The 16,621-nt window shown below is 36.1% G+C and overlaps 1 protein-coding gene across 2 annotated transcripts in view; it reads right to left on the bottom strand.

The window, feature by feature from the left end:
* Positions 1-16,621, bottom strand: part of LOC306854532 (numb-like protein) — a 56,692-nt gene that overhangs the window by 14,275 nt on the left and 25,796 nt on the right. Inside the window, exons 1-3 of one of the 2 annotated variants that reach the window (XM_079392652.1) lie at positions 14,457-14,828; positions 3,415-3,565; positions 1,161-1,235 (exon numbers count right to left, since the gene is read on the bottom strand). In XM_079392652.1, coding sequence (XP_079248778.1) covers positions 1,161-1,235; positions 3,415-3,565; positions 14,457-14,497 — 267 coding nt within the window. In that variant the 5' untranslated portion in view covers positions 14,498-14,828. Of the gene's footprint in view, positions 1-1,160; positions 1,236-3,414; positions 3,566-14,456; positions 14,829-16,621 lie in introns of those variants that run through there. The other variant, XM_079392653.1, reaches the window with a different exon arrangement.

Here is a 16,621-nt window from a genome sequence, read left to right as displayed (position 1 = left end):
TCAAGAAAAACTGAGGGATTTCAGCTGACGTTACAAGCATCCCAAAAGTCACTGTCCAAATTTGCTAAGACAGCAGAACACTGAGGTGAAGAAGAGACTGGGAGAATAAGGAACAAGCACAAGCTCAAAGCAGAATGAGATAAAGGCTTTGGGGGTTTGGAGAAGAAGAGAAAATAAATGAAGTGACTGTGTAGACAGACACAGCGGGAACTGCCAACATGGGGATGAAAGAGCAGAGCATATATGAACAGATGGAGGGGCCCCAAAGACAAGGGCCACACACACACAAAGTGTCACACAGACAGCACTAGTGGGTGAAAAGTTTTAACATGATAAAAAACATTACATATTATACTGTAGTTCTGCTCTGACAATTCAGTAATGAGATTTGCAAGCTCAGGATATGACTATTGACAGAGCAGCAATACTGAAGACAATAGCCATCGACAGAGAAGCCACGCTCCATAAAGATTGATTTTTAAAATAAATGAGACGTTGTAGACTCTCAGTACATTAAATCCTAAGTCCTCACAGGTCCTCAAAGAGCTTATGGTCTCCCGCAATGAGGAAAGCAGGACGTGAGGGGTTTTACAAATGGATGCGAATCAGTATGTGTCAGGGGTCAAAATGAAGCCCTAGTTACATGATTGTTTTTTTTCTGGTTATGCATGATTCAGTTTGACGTACACAAAGACTATATACAAATTTTCTAAATTAATTTGCATGAATATTCTACTTATTGAGCAGCCGATCTCAATGGCATTTTTAGTGCATACTACAGATGCATAATACATTTATCTGACGCTTTTATCCAAAGCGACTTACAATTGCTATATATGTCAGAGGTCGCACGCCTCTGGAGCAACTAGGGGGTTAAGTGTCTTGCTCAGGGACACATTGGTGTCTCATAGTGGATTCGAACCCGGGGTCTCTCACACCAAAGGCATGTGTCTTATCCACTGCGCCATCACCACCCCCTGTAATCCATCACCACCCCTATAATAATAATAATATAATAATTAACTCAGTTAAGATGGCAATATATTGTCCGTACTGGTTCACTATACATATGCACAAAAGAGTTTACTTGGCTGCCAATTTGCTTTTCACAGCAAGCATACGTTTTATTGTGTGGGTATGAAAAGCATTAGAGTACTCACCAATTTCAGCTTTTTCACTGCTTCTTCACACACATGCATCCCTCTGGACTCCTCTACCTCCACCAGACCGAGGTACTGCAGAAAGAAAAAAAAGAAAAACAGAATAGGGAGGCAAACAGAGAGAGAGGTCAAAACTGATGAAATCCACATTTTCTATATTTCATCCACTACATCTACCACACCATTATTTCCCCGAACGACATTTGCAACGCATTGTGAAAAATAACTAAATAAATAAATCGCTGCTCTGTAATTTTTGTGCTGAGGTTGTTTGAGAAAAACAGACAGGAACACAAATTTACTCAACCTCTTCAGGGAAAACTAGTCCAAACAGGGTTAGTGTAGATTTCAACGAGGAACCCGTTGAAAACACAGCAGAGGATGTATTTTGTGGGACATTTTATCCAGCGAAAACCAATCAAAATGTCCTCACATTGACACAATTAATAGTCATTAAGCCAGGGTTATGTGATTAGGGTGGCCATGAGGACAGAGCCCATTACAGGATTACATCTCAGTCGCAAAGAGACTCCTGATGCCGCGGGCTGGAGAGTAAAATTAGGCTGAATTTAATTATGCAAGATCCACTGCAATAGATCCTCCACTTTACTTAATGACGCAGACCATCTTTAGTCTTGAAAGAGCCTCTTTTTATTTCAAAACAACACTGTCAAACCATTTCAATTGAATTAATTACATGATATGCTGATTAATTAATTACAATAATCGCATATGAAGCGTTCCAATGCAAAAGTCTCTAAATGCTGTTTGAAATTTTCTTCTAAAATGAGCATTTTTATCAGACGTTTTATGTGTAGGTTCAGTCATTTCACTTTAATAGGTTCTTTTCATTGCCACAAATGTGAAATAACTGAAAATAAACAAAGGAAATTGAGAAAAATGCTTATTTTAGAAGAAAATTTCAGATGGCACTTAGAGGCTTTTGCATTTGAACTCTTCATATATCAATATTTTGTGAGATTTGACTACCCGATCTCATGAATGTGCATAGAAATAGTGCGCCAAATAAAAACTCATGGTATTGATACGCAAAAATTTACTTTGCCAAAGTTTTTTCGTATCAATACCACGGGTTTTCCTTTTTATTTTGGCGTGCTATTTATACGCATTTTCATAAGACCGGGCTGGATTTGACTTTAATAGCCTATTAATACTAGCCACATTCTAGGAAATGATCATTTCTGTTAAATCTTGTGATCTTTTTTCCACATTAAATGAACGTGTTACATTGACTACCCTGTTTTAAGTCATTAAAATATTCACATGCCATTTAAAAGTTTGGGGTCAGTGATAAATGTGATAAAGTGATAAATTCATACTTTTATTCAGCAAGGATGCACTGAATTGATTAAATGCTGTTTAGAACTTTCTCTTCATCAATGAATCCTGAAAAAAAAATGTATCAAGGTTTCCACAAAGATATTAGTAGAACTAGAACAAATGGTTTAAACAGAAAATAATAATAAATCTTTCCTGAGCAGCAAATCAGCATTTCAGAATGATTTCTAAAAGATCACGTGACACTGAAGTCTGGAGTAATAATGCTGAAAATTCATCACAGGAATCAATTCTAAAATCTATACAAATGGAAAACAGTACTTTTAAATTGTAATTATATTTGACAATATTACAGTTTTTACTGTATTTTTGATCAAATAAATGCAGCCTGTTAAGCACAAGAGAATTTCAAAAACATTAAACAAATCTTACCGACCCGGAACTTTTGAACAGTAGTATATACAACCATCCTTAGTGTTCTACTCCAGCTATCAGTTTGTGTGGGGTTTGATAAGACATCCTTTAAGTTCAAGTCTGTGTTTGCTCAAAGCTCTATAGTTCTTGGCCTTCAGCCAGACACTGTGTCTGTCATATGGAACATCATAAACTACACTCTATAGACATTTACGTATGATGGCAGAGTGTATTTCACATTAGCTCAAATCAAAATGAAAGACATCATTTACTTTCTTTATACATGTTCCTACCCTTATTGTGAATGATTCAGCTGTGCTCATGTTCCAAAGAAAGAAAATGTTCATCTTTGTAGTCTTTAATCAAAATGTCATATCCTTTTGCCAATATTATCTGCAACGTCTAAAGTAATTTTGCTGAAAGCCTTGTGTGACCACACTTTTAGATCATGTTCATCTTATTCTAAATTATTAAAGCAAGATGTCTGTCAACAACCCTCTGGATGAATGTAGAAGCCCTGCCATTTAACTTCTAAACTTACCCGGACAGGAAAGTTGCATTTGCCCTTTCGTACAGCCTCTTCGTCTGCCTGCCATTGGTGCGGCCGGCTGGCCTCCGGCATGTAGGTGGGCTTCTTCCTGCGCAGGCTCTGACGCAGCTTATTCATCTCCACGCTCTCAAACTCTCTGTTGCTGAGAATAAAAAAGAAGACACATTAGCAGGAGTACATACATATGATGAACAAAAGAGCCCTTATTTCACCTCAGGATCAACCAAAGCTTTCACCAAAAGTCAGATTTATTAGGACACACACTAGCTGGGTGTCAAGTGAATGTTGACACATCATACAGAAGGCAATATTTCCAATCACGCTGGATAGGCAGGATGTAATCTGTCTGATTTGGATTTCAAAAATTGCCACCAACAATCCAAACTATTCATTTCATATTTGGGGTATGCAAATAACCATGGTATATTGGATTAAACAGAAATTATAGAGAATGTATTCACTTCTGTCTAAAAAAAAACAATTGCTTTGCTTCCTAGAGGCCTATTTATGCAACATAATTAGGTCATTCATTCTACCCTTAATTTGAATTGGTAATTTCAAATTCTGATGCACAACACCACAAAGCCAGGCTGCTCTAAAGAATGCAAATATCCAAAGCTGGTCAGTCCAAGTTAAACATTCACATCATAAAAATTCCACTGAGAAAAATATACAATAGTGCATATACTAAGACATATAAAATGAAAAACTTAAGATAGTTCACTAAAAATTTAAATTCTGTTATAGCTTACTCGCCTTCATGTCATTCCAAACCCATAAGACATTAATTCTTCAGTGAAACACAAAATAAGATATTTTGAAAAAAGTCCTAGCTGCTCTTACAAAACGGTAATTGGGGACTGGGACTGAAAAAAGTCTATATAACTTGTGTGCAAGTCAGTGTTAATTTAGTATTATTATTTTGAACTATCACAAATTTTCAGATTTCACTTTAACTTAAAGTAAAGAAAAGTTCACTAAAAAAGTTTTTCATCTAATATTTGTATTTTGTTTATTATATTTTTATTTCAATAAGCAAAAAATAATAACATATTTTTTGTTTTAGTTAAAGACACCCTAATAACAACATATATAATATATATATATATATATATATATATTTTTTTTTTATTATTAAAAACATACAGATTTGACAGAAGTTTTCTTACTTTTAAAATATCACTATTTTTCATATCACTATTAAAAAAGTCAAGTTTTAAGAGAGTTTAGCAGTAGCATCATTACCATCTTTTGACAAGGTTTGGCATATCTTCTCGTTGAAAAGTTGAACCACATGCCACACGACCGCTTTTACTTTTATAGCTTCACGTCAGTGGCCAAAAGTGCACGTAACAGGTGGCAGACATGGAGCACCGGAAGTACCACTAAAAACGTCTGGCCTCTAGCCCAAATGTATACACCCAAAACACACCAACATACTCAAAAGACCACATGCTGCTATATATGAATGTGTTTTTTTTATAGCCGTGGCATCTAGGTCCCTCTGGAGGCTTTACTCAGCTCTGGCACACGCCTGTTGCTGAGCTTGACATATCGTGTAGGGGTCAGACGGGATACGCAGGAATCCCTCAGCAGAATGGCACCTGCCCGGGTATGAGGCGGGAATGAGCAGCTGAGTAAACCATATGGCATTTTTAATGAGGCAACGGAACGTTACGGTAATGTCAGAGGGTCTGAATGTTTGGGGATTCTTGATCAAGATGACCAAGAAGTCATTTGCAGGAAGAGGAAAGGGAGGGGCTTCCGAGATTCTGTTCTACTTTCAGGGTTGATCTAATGGCTGAAAGGCTGCCAAAGCTACAGAAGAGCAAAGAGGGAGGAGAAGACGTTCGGAGACAGAGAACAGGCCAAAAGCTAGAGAGAGAGAGAGAGGAAGAGAAGAGACTTTATAAGGAGAAGAAAGAGGGAGCTTGAGATGTAGAAGGGGAGGGAGACAAGACTGAACTCCCTTATTGAATCTTATTGAGGTCACACAGTTCTAATGTGTGTTGCTCACACTGTGGCGCCAGTCACAACGATCCTGACTGATGCAGCACTGACTGTAAATGCTGGGAATGTCAAAATGACATATTTTAGCAAATCAGTGAGTTGCCTGGAGAACTAGTTGACTAATTGGTCTTAAACCCTGTATTAGGCTGGTTTGAGGTTCACCTGACATGTTTCATAGGGGGCAATTATATAAGAAAAAATGCTAGACCTTTTAAAGTTGAAAATTAACATTTTCATTTTCATCATTTGTCACATAATTAGCGATGCACCAATATTAAATTTCAATATAAATTATCAATATTAAAAGACAATTATTTTCCTAATATGGCTGATAAACGGTCAGAATTATTTTAGGATTGTATACTATTATAATACTGTATTTATGAATATTTTGAATTAGCTTTTATTTTTATTCTTTCCGTTATTTAAATAAACTTGTAATTATTTTGTAATGTGTTTTTGTAATTTTTAATATTATGTTTCAATATTTCCATATAGCTTTAATATATTTTTATTTATGTTTTAGTAATTTTAGTACTTGACCATACATTTATTTATGGCAGTTCCTTTCTAGTTTAAGTTTTTAAAATTTAATTTTCATCTAATATTTATATTAATTTTATTTCGGAATTAATTAAATTACCTGAAGGAGTTGAACAATAATGTCATCATTTTTAACTGACCGATAATAATATTCTACACATTTTGTCTAAATAAAACAATAAAAACTAAAATGAATATAGGCATCACAATATTATATTGTAGAGTATGAAATAAATAGATATTAATTTTGTGAAATGTAAATATTGAACAGTGTTATTGATGTTTTTAAATATTAAATTTAAGTAAGCATTACACTATAAAAATGGCTGGGTAAAATATGGACAAACCCAGCGACTGGATTGTTTTTTACCCAGTGGTCGGGTTACTACTCAGAAGGTTGGGTTAAACATTTAACCCAATCGTTGGTTGAAAACAACCCAATCGCTGGGTTTGTCCATATTTTACCCAGCGCTGGGTTGTATTTAACCCAGCATTTTTTAGATGATGCCAAAGTTGATCTAAATGTGAAAATGCAGAAAATTAGAATGCAATTAAATTAAATATCCAATAAAAACTAATATAATAAACAAAACAATTATCACATCCACAAACCAAAATGAATCTGTAATCTGAATGTGTATGATTGACTGTTTACTTGAATAATGACTATAAGCAATATTTGCTTAATTGAAAACGCAAGTCAAATAGTTAAATTTAAATATATAAAAAATGTAAAAACTTTAAATGTATTAATGTTTATATCTAAATATATCTATAACAGCACACAGCAAGGAAAGTGAAATAAAGTGTGAAATTTTCCTAGATTTTGGTATGAATGAATGATGAATGAATGAATGATGCATTTTTTATAGCGCTTTATTGTGTATTGGGTATCACTTACTAATATCAACACATAAGGTAAAGAAAACAATTTGTTCTTGAGAAGTTCTTATGAGACTTGCCAGGGAAATTTCCAAAACACGCATGTGAAAGTAACACAACAGCCATAAGCCCAAGCCATTCCATGGAAATTATTTCATCACCAAATGAAAACCAGCTGGAGCAACATGGGTAGAGTGAACCAAGACTAAATCAAATCAACACATTCAAGACTTCATACACAAAACATCTGGCAGATCACTACTCTTTATGTGCCTGTGTGATGGCCCAAATATATACCCCATCAGATTCAGACAAATATCTTAGCAAACGAGACACAAAAATGATACAACCTGAATTCCGGAAATGTTGAGACGTTTTTTAAATTTGAATAAAATGAAAACTAAAAGACTTTCAAATCACATGAGCCAATATTTTATTCACAACAGAACATAGATAACATAACAAATCTTTAAACTGAGAAATTTTACACTTTTATCCACTAAATGAGCTCATTTCAAATTTGATACCTGCTACAGGTCTCAAAAAAGTTGGCGCGGGGGAAACAAAGGGCTGAAAAAGCAAGAAAGTTTGAAAGGATTCAGCTGGGAGAACATCTAGCAACTATTTAAGTTAACTGACATCAGGTCTGTAACATAAAAGGGATGTTTTAGAGAGGCAGAACCTCTCAGAAGTAAAGATGGGCAGAGGCTCTCCAATCTGTGAAAGAGTGCGTAAAAAGATTGTGGAATACTTTAAAACAACGTTCTTCCAACATCAAATTGCAAAGGCTTTGCAAATCTCATCATCTACAGTGCATAATATCATCAAAATCAAACGTTTCAGAGAAACTGGAGTAATCCCTGTGCGTAAGGGACAAGGCTGAAGACCTTTGTTGGATGCTCGTGGTCTTCGGGCCCTCACCCCTCAGACGACACTGCATCACTCATCGGCATGATTCTGTCATTGACATTACAAAATGGGCCCAGGAATACTTCCAGAAACCACTGTCGGTAAACATAATCCGCCGTGCCATCTGCAGATGTCAACTAAAGCTCTATCATGCAAAAAGGAAGCCATATGTGAACATGGTCCAGAAGCGCCGTCGTGTCCTGTGGGCCTAGGCTCATTTAAAATGGACTGTTTCAAAGTGGAAAAGTGTTCTATGGTCAGACGAGTCCAAATTTGCCATTCTTGTTGGAAATCATGGATGCCGTGTCCTCCGGACTAAAGAGGAAGGAGACCTTCCAGCGTGTTATCAGCATTCAGTTCAAAAGCCAGCATCTCTGATGGTATGGGGATGCATAAGTACATACGGTATAGGCAGTTTGCATGTTTTGGAAGGCACTATGAATGCTGAAAGGTATATAAAGCAACATATTCTCCCCTCCAGATGGCGTGTATTTCAGCAGGACAATGCAAAACCACATACTGCAGCTATAACAACAGCATGGCTTCGTAGTAGAAGAGTCCGGGTGCTGAATTGTGCAAAAACAATTGTAAACTTTTCTCAGTTTAAACATTTGATATGTTCTCTATGTTCTACTGTGAATAAAATATTGGCTCATGTGATTTGAAAGTCTATTAGTTTAAATTTCATTCAAATTCAAAAAACGTCCCAACATTTCCAGAATTCGGGTTGTATATTAATATTGTGAATACTAATAGCTTCTCCGAGAAGCATATGAAAGCTAATTTATTTTAGAATCATAGCATATTCATAGAAAATTCACACTGAAATAATACTTTAGAATTAACAATAAAAAAAATTAAAAGTTACGCCTTCATAAGACACCTGCATGAGTTGAATCGACTACTTTTATGCAATTTTTATGAAGATTTTGGGAAACCTGAAAGTGAATGTGAATAATGAATGAATTCTCATTTCTGGGTGAACTATTCCTTTAAGGTAATGGGTTTAAAGAGAGAAAAGGAAAGAAAGAGAAAGAAACAGAGCTGTGAAGGGGCTAAAACTCACTTAGGATGCTTCACTGAGCATGAGGCCTATAGCGTCACAAGTAAATAACAAATCAAAAATGGCCCCTAGAGCAAAAGACACAAAATCTACAAAAGACCATCTTAAGCTCCCCTGCAACATCTCAGTCTGACTGTAGAGAAACTGATGAGGTAAAGCCTGCAGTATGACTCGAAATACAGTACAGAGGCGGAGGAGCAGATATAGCCTTTGTCTCATTATTGCTAAAATCAATGCTCTCAGTGCAAGGAATCAAACCGCGGCAGCTGCCTGCGCTCATTTCTGTGGGTGGACAGTGTAATGGAGGCTTTCTGGATGCTTTCGAAAAAGGGAGTAATTGTAGAGTGACACTCTCTTACGGTAGGCTGTGCTCAGGCCCGGTAACTAGCACTGAGAGGACAGGCGGGAAAATAGACGCTCATGATTTGTTTCAGCAGGGATTAACGGGATAGTTCAGCTAAAATTGAAAATTATCTCATTATTTATTTCATCCTCACCTTCTTGTCGTTTCAATCCTGTGATTTTTTTTTTTTTGTGGAACATAAAAGAAATTCTGAAGAACATTCATGCTGGTCAAATAAAATAAGAAAATGAATGTGATCAAAGGCCATCAAGCTTCATAAAGGACATTCTTTTTGGGGTTTTTTGCAGCTTGAAAGCCAATATACTTTCATAGTGTGGAAAACAGGAGCTGAGATTTTCCTCTAAATATTGTATTTTTTATTCAACAGAAGAAAAAATGTCATACAGGTTTGGACTGACATGAAGGAGTGTAAATAATGACAGAAAGTTTTGGTAAATTACTCCTTCAACGCCCTACGGTAAAATCCCAAAGTTATACTGTATATTATCATGAGACAAGCAATTAAGGTTCGCCTGATATAAACCAATACAAAATCATAATCATTTTCATTATTATGCCGATAACTGACGAATAACCAAAACTATAAAGTCTATAATTTGTCTAAATAAAGTAACAATAATAGGCTGAGAATTTTTTTTTTATTCTAGAATTAAATTACTAGTGTTTTAAAAGTTACAAGATAGCAGAGGGAATCTAAATACAAAATTTGTAGAAGAAAAACACTTAAATATCTATTAATACCACACACACACACACACACACACACACATATATACATACATACACACACTGTATGTATACATATGTATATGTACTGTATATATTTATGTAACTGATATGTTACCAATATATCATCCATCTCTAAATTACTACCATTGAAATCAAGATTTATATTTTTAAAACTAATACTTATACGATGCAAGGACACATTAAATTGATCAAAGGTGCAGTAAAGACTTATTTCAAATCAATTTTATATGCATCAAAGACCCTCACAAAAAAAATCATTAATTCATTCATTTAATATCCATATATATATATATATATATATATATATATATATATATCAGTTTCCACAAAAATATTAAGCAGCACAACTTATTTAAACATTGATGATAATTCTAAATATTTTTAAGCACCAAATAAGTATTTACTAATGATTTCAATGGCTGATGAAAGTTCAGCTTTGCATCACAGGAATAAATTACATTTTAAAATATATTCAAATAGAAAACAGTTATTTTAAATTGCGATAATATTTCACAATATTACTATTTTTACTCTATTTTTAGTCAAATAAATGCTGCCTTTAAAGTTATTGTGTCCTATTTCACCAAATAATGAATCAAATAAGAGCCCAGTCTGAGTGTACACACATTTGTGGAGGACAGATACAAATCCACCCGCCCATGACCCAGTTTCAGTACCGTTTGCAAACATCATCTGACCCAGGGAGCAAAGGCGACTTGTTTCTCTGGCCATCTGCCGCAGCACGTCTAAAGAAGCTGCACCATATCACACCTGTTCAGATTGAGGTTACACTCACACACATAAACACGACACTCACACACACCCACATACGTCAAATACAGACATGAGTAATCGTGTTTGCAGATGACAGGGGAAAAGAGGTCAGACCACATGTTTATCCTAAGAGAAACTGGCCTTTGCTAATATCATCAATACCAAAACAAGACAGTGACACAGTGACCATTTCACATTTACAGCCAGTGTGAATATGTGGGTCATTCTGGTTTGCAGTACATGCTGTCGATTCGATCACGTAGGAGTTTTCGATCAGAATTCACTGACATAAGCCGCAGAATGTTTTCAGTAGGCAAACTAAACCAACGTCCTAGTAAAACAATCCTCCTATAAAATGTGTGTCTGCGCGCATGTTGCTTTAAAGAGTTAGACAGCCGAGGGGTCTAATGCAGTGAGACAGCTGAATCAGAGACTGCCATCAGCAGGACGAGTCTTCTGTGCTCGATTGACACTCTGCCTAACCAACAAGGGCTTCTGTGGCTTTTTCCAAACCAAATTTCTCAATCTGCCACAAGCTCAACTTAAGAGGCATAATTATATGGCAAGGATTTTTCTAAAGGATATTTCCCTCGCTGTGATGTATATTTTAGGGATAGCTTGTTTATTAGCAGTACACTTCCCTTTCCCTTTATAAAAAAAAAATAAAAAATAATGGGGCAGTTGTGGCCTAATGGATAGAGAGTTGTACTTGTAACCCACAGGTTGTGGGTTCGAGTCTCAGGTCCAGCAGGGATTGTAGGTGGGGGAGTGAATAACCAACACTCTCTCCACCCTCAATACCACGACTGAGGTGAGACCCTTGAGCAAGGCTCCCCGGGCGCCGCAACATTGGCTGCCCACTGCTCCGGGTGTATGTTCACTACTGTGTGTACACTTGGAAGGGTTAAATGCAGAGCACAAATTCCGAGTATGGGTCACCATAATTGGCCACACACCACTTCCCTTTCCCTTTACATGGTTAAAAAAGACATCAACCTCTCCTTTGCATAGAGTCAGAAATTGAAGTAGCAATAGATAATTTCTTCCATATTATGACATCTGTACATCTGAGTGTCATGATTATCGAAAAAACGTGTAGGGTGTGGAGTCATTGTTTTTGACTGGATTTTAATATGTTGTCATTGCAGATGAATGCTAGCTTACAGTGACAGAGTTTATGTGGAATAAAGACCAAAGTATACTTTAGGTTTTATGTGTATAATAGGTTATGCTTACAGTGTGTTTAGTGTAAACATTATCATCGACATAGTCGATACTCTGTGCATTCAGGTTGCTTTTTTTTTTCTTTTGCACTAATTGGTTGGTGCACAAGGTGGCATGGGTTCTTGAAAAAAAAAGAACAAATTGAAGAGATGGAACAACAATATACATCCATTGTCAAACCACCTGAGATACAACTACAGTAAACAGGCACTTTGACAAGTGCTTGTGGTTAAGAGATTTCTAACTTCTGGAGAGAAATAGCACAGAAAGTGAACAAAGATGAACTATGTAACTCGACACATGCACACTATAGTTTCATCTATACGCATACTCCAGCATTCACATCAAAACGTTTTGGGCTTAAATAATTGAAGTCATCTGGCATACCAGAGAGAAGTTTATTGTTTCACTGGAAAATTAAATTATGCAATAAAATGAAAGATATGCATGAATCTTTCACAATAAGATCAATGCCATGCATTTTGAAAATGCATAGTGTGAATTGTTATTTAATGCCACTGTGATTTGCATAAACTGCAAAAAGAACATTTTCTACGGATTCAACGATCTGTCAGCCAAAAAGTCCCAAACTCCAAAGTCAGAAGCCAGAAGTTGAAAAGCCAGAACACTAAAACATAGCCACAGGGTTTGCATGTTACTGGAAATCAACCAGTGAATGGTGTACTTCACATTATGTTGCAAAAAAAAACATTTTAAAAACCAAATAAATGGAATACACATGGTGTTATTGAATATGCAGACAGGACAGTGCCGCAAGGAAAGAATGGTGAAGGTCTTCTAGCTCATGAGTCTAGAATTATTGATTTTGTTTATTTTGGGTGAAGGGCATGTCATTGAAAATAGCTCTGAGGCTCCTTTTTCAACAAAATGGCAACGAAGTACACAGTTTCCCATAGATTATCCAACAAACATCTAGTAGATTGGCATACAGGAGGTTCTAAGAGCTGAGACTATATAAAGGCTGACCTGTCCAGACAACAATAGATGCCCTTGAAGAATAACTCAACCTTGAGATAAAATTGAACATCTTGATTTTCCATATTAAATAACATTTATAACTATGTTCATCAAATATATTTTGATTAAACAAAGACTGGCATGTAGCATCAGTTATCAGCTCTAAATAGCTTAGTCCAGCTGTGCACATAGCAACTTGGACTAGTGATGAGTCACAATGGTTGACTCATCAATTAGTAAGGTTCATCAAGTGTTTGTTTTTTTCCCTCGACAAAAACACTCATGGGAGTTGTTTACTGCAACTGGTATGTTTTCCTGGACCAACATCGCTGTTGGACCTGAAACAACATCCCCATCAACCAATCAGATTGTAGGGTTAGGATTAGGGCGAGGGATGTGATGTGAGTTGAACAACATGCTTATCAACCTATTATTTCCTTACAATTTAAGGGTCAATTAATGAGTTAAGGTTAGGAATCCGGTAACAACTATGTTTGCACTACATCAAGTAGAACATGTACCTGGATCATCATCTTCTATCAAACAAAAATACACTATTAGTGTTTTTGTCTTTTTTTCCCACCAAGATAAATTAGTCTAGAAAGCAAAATCATAATACAACAAGATTTGTTTTAAGAGAATATATCTCAATTTGCATTTATTTTGATCAAATGTTCTTAAACTTTATTTGTAATAAACAGAAATAAACAATTCAAGGTATATTTTCTATAAACAAATCTTATTTACTTTTACTTCTGTATTTATTTGTGTTTTAAGGATGCTCCGATATTTTTACTGGAAAGTTTTTGCAATCGAGATCATTTTGACATGAATGTTGCTGTAGAGAAACTGTAAAAAACCCCACAAACATCTAAGCTGTATTCTCTGAAAACAAGTCTTAATGTATTACAGTATTGCTAGGTTAATTTATTTAGTTTTATGGGCTTAAAGGGGGTAAAAAGTTGTGTTTTTTTTAGAGAAAATGCTTCTTCATACACAATTTAAGTGACCTATTTCTCCTTCTGCATGTCGTGTGTGTAGCTGTGGCCCTTTAAGGCCACCAGTAAGAGAAACTGATAGGTAGAGACACAAGAGTCCTCTCAGTCCACTGCGTTCTCTGTAATGATGCCCTTCCAGGAGAGGAATATCAGACACAATCAGACATGAATTATTTTCTGATCATCATAACCGGCCTACATTGCATTTGATAACCGCAGAGAGCGACAACAAATAAATCTAATAATAGCAAGACAGATAAGTATCAGCTAATCTGTGCAATTGGTATATCAATTTAACTATTAATCTGAGCCATATGGAGGCTCATGCAGCTACTTCCTGTAAGAGTATTAGCCAAACACAAGCCTTCAGAATAAGCTTGGTTACTAATCTGAGAGATGCACTGGTTTTAGGGCCCATGTATTTAAAAAAAAAAAAAAAAAAAAAAAAAAAAAAAACAATTTCATGGCACGAAGCACAACATCCATAACCCTCTTCCACTGAGACTCATTCTTCATTTATAAATAGAAAAAAACTCACCTCCCATCTTCTGTCTCATCCATATCACTGCTGAAACTCATTTTAGAGAGATGTCAGAAGACCAAAGTCGGGTAAAGTATCAAGTACCACCCGAGGATGTTTCACAGTCAAAACTGATGTTCGATGAAAAGCTTGAGGCAAAACGCTGTTGAATATTCAGTTTTGGGATCCAAAAGAAGGAGGAGGCAACCACACCTCCTCTTCAGAGATTAACTTGGAGGAGGCGACAACAACACATGTGCTCGGTCTCCTCACCATATGTGTCCTCGCCCACAGAAACATGCGCTGACGCACAGAGACATGCAAATTTGTCTGGATGTGCTGAGCTGCAGCCTCTGAGGAACAAATCAATTTTTTGTCTTTCCACAACATAGACAGTGAGGGGAGGATGGAGAGCGAAAGATAGAGAGACAGGGAGGGGAGGGGAGAGAGAAACAGAGGAGGAGCGCGGGCGGAGGTGATTAGACTGGAGATGGTGATGACACACTTTCAGTCGCCCATCTGCAGTGCCAGTTGTCTGTGTTATTGTGTTTGTACTTGCTATGTTCTTCCAGCTCAGCTCAGCTCATCATATATACTTATGAAATAGCTAATGTAAATAAGATAATAGTTCTGTTATTCTGACATATTAGTCTCTGCGAACAGAGCACAGCATGTGCACATAGTCACAGCACACTTCCTATAAGCCTATTAATGCTATAGTTATGAAGAATGACCTCAGTGTGCTGGAGGCTGCTCAAGATTCTACTTGCGTAACAAAACGCCTTCCAAAATTTAAAGACAAACTGCCCTTTCTATTCATTTTTTACTGCCGTTTTTTTTTTTTTTTTTTTTTGTCTTGTTTGTTATATTTTTCTAAGGACACAAAACACTTATCTTTAAAATCTATAATGGATTTTGAAATAATCTATTTATTATTTAGCGTACTTACTCCATATTTATATTCTTTGCTTAACAGGGTTTTCCCTTTTTTGTCATCAGCTTTTGACCTAAAATATTACTTGAAGAGATTTAAAGGTAATATTTCCTTAGTCATATCACATATTTGCATGTTCACAGTTGTCAGTTGTAAGTTTTTTATATACAAGTTTCGAGTTTTTTATGATTTCATGAATTATTAGCTTTTCTTCAACTCACAAACTCATATTGATAAATATTCTATATTTACCTAATTATTATTTGTTCTGTTTACATGCGATTGAATGTCACCACAATATCACAATTACTAGTGGATTTTTCAGAGCCTTGAGTTAGAGGATCATGAGTAAAGTAACGCTGAGGTGTGTTTTTTGTGACATTAGTGGAACAAACCGAAATTGTTTTCAAACAGGTTTCCCAAAATGCTGACATTACAGTAAGTTCCACCTCAAACTCACACCATCAGTTGAACCAATTTTGCCATGTTGCTCAAGCAACGTTTGAAAGCAGAATATTGTTTATACTTTTATAAACAATATTACTACAAAGTTGTCTCTGCATATTAAACTGGGATAGGAAAAAGTATTCCAGTATTTGGGGTGAAAGTATTTGCCCTTCATTTGACTAAAATAGCACTCAAAAGTTAAAGAGAAAATAAATTCTGAAATGTCCAAAATTACTTGAACGCACAACTTTATATCTATAGGAATTTTAAAGGAGGAATTAAATGCAGCATAACTCCTGTTCCTTCAACTTCAGCTGTCTTGTGCTGACTGTATAATATCTTGACTTATCTTTCAAATTATGTTACTTTTCTAGACTGGAACAGAGGAGTCTCTTGGCCAAGCTGACTGGTGGAGCTTCCATCTGGTGCTGAATTGACTGAACTTGTCCTAAATTCTCATGACCCAAATGAGAGTCCACCAGCAGGACTGGATCAATGTATTCACATGGACATTTAACCAGACTAATCATGTCCAGCATTTTGTATAGTTGTTTTACATTTTGTTCGGTGTAAACATCTCCGAGAACCTGACTTGGACTACACACATCCAAACACAGGTCAAGAAAGCCATGCAAAGACTGTACCATCTGCGACAGCTGAGGAAATTCAGGGTCTCACCAGCAATCCTGAAAACGTTCTATTCAGGGACCATAGAAAGTGTACTGACTCAGTGCATCTCAGTGTGGTATGGAAACAGCTCCAATCAGGACTGCAAAGCACTACAGAGAGTTGTGCGCTTAGC

This window comes from Barbus barbus (assembly GCF_936440315.1).
Source record: "Barbus barbus genome assembly, chromosome: 34".
Classification (NCBI taxonomy): Eukaryota; Metazoa; Chordata; class Actinopteri; order Cypriniformes; family Cyprinidae; genus Barbus; species Barbus barbus.
Note: the sequence above shows the minus strand (reverse complement) of the source record. Positions and strands in the feature narration are given on the sequence as shown.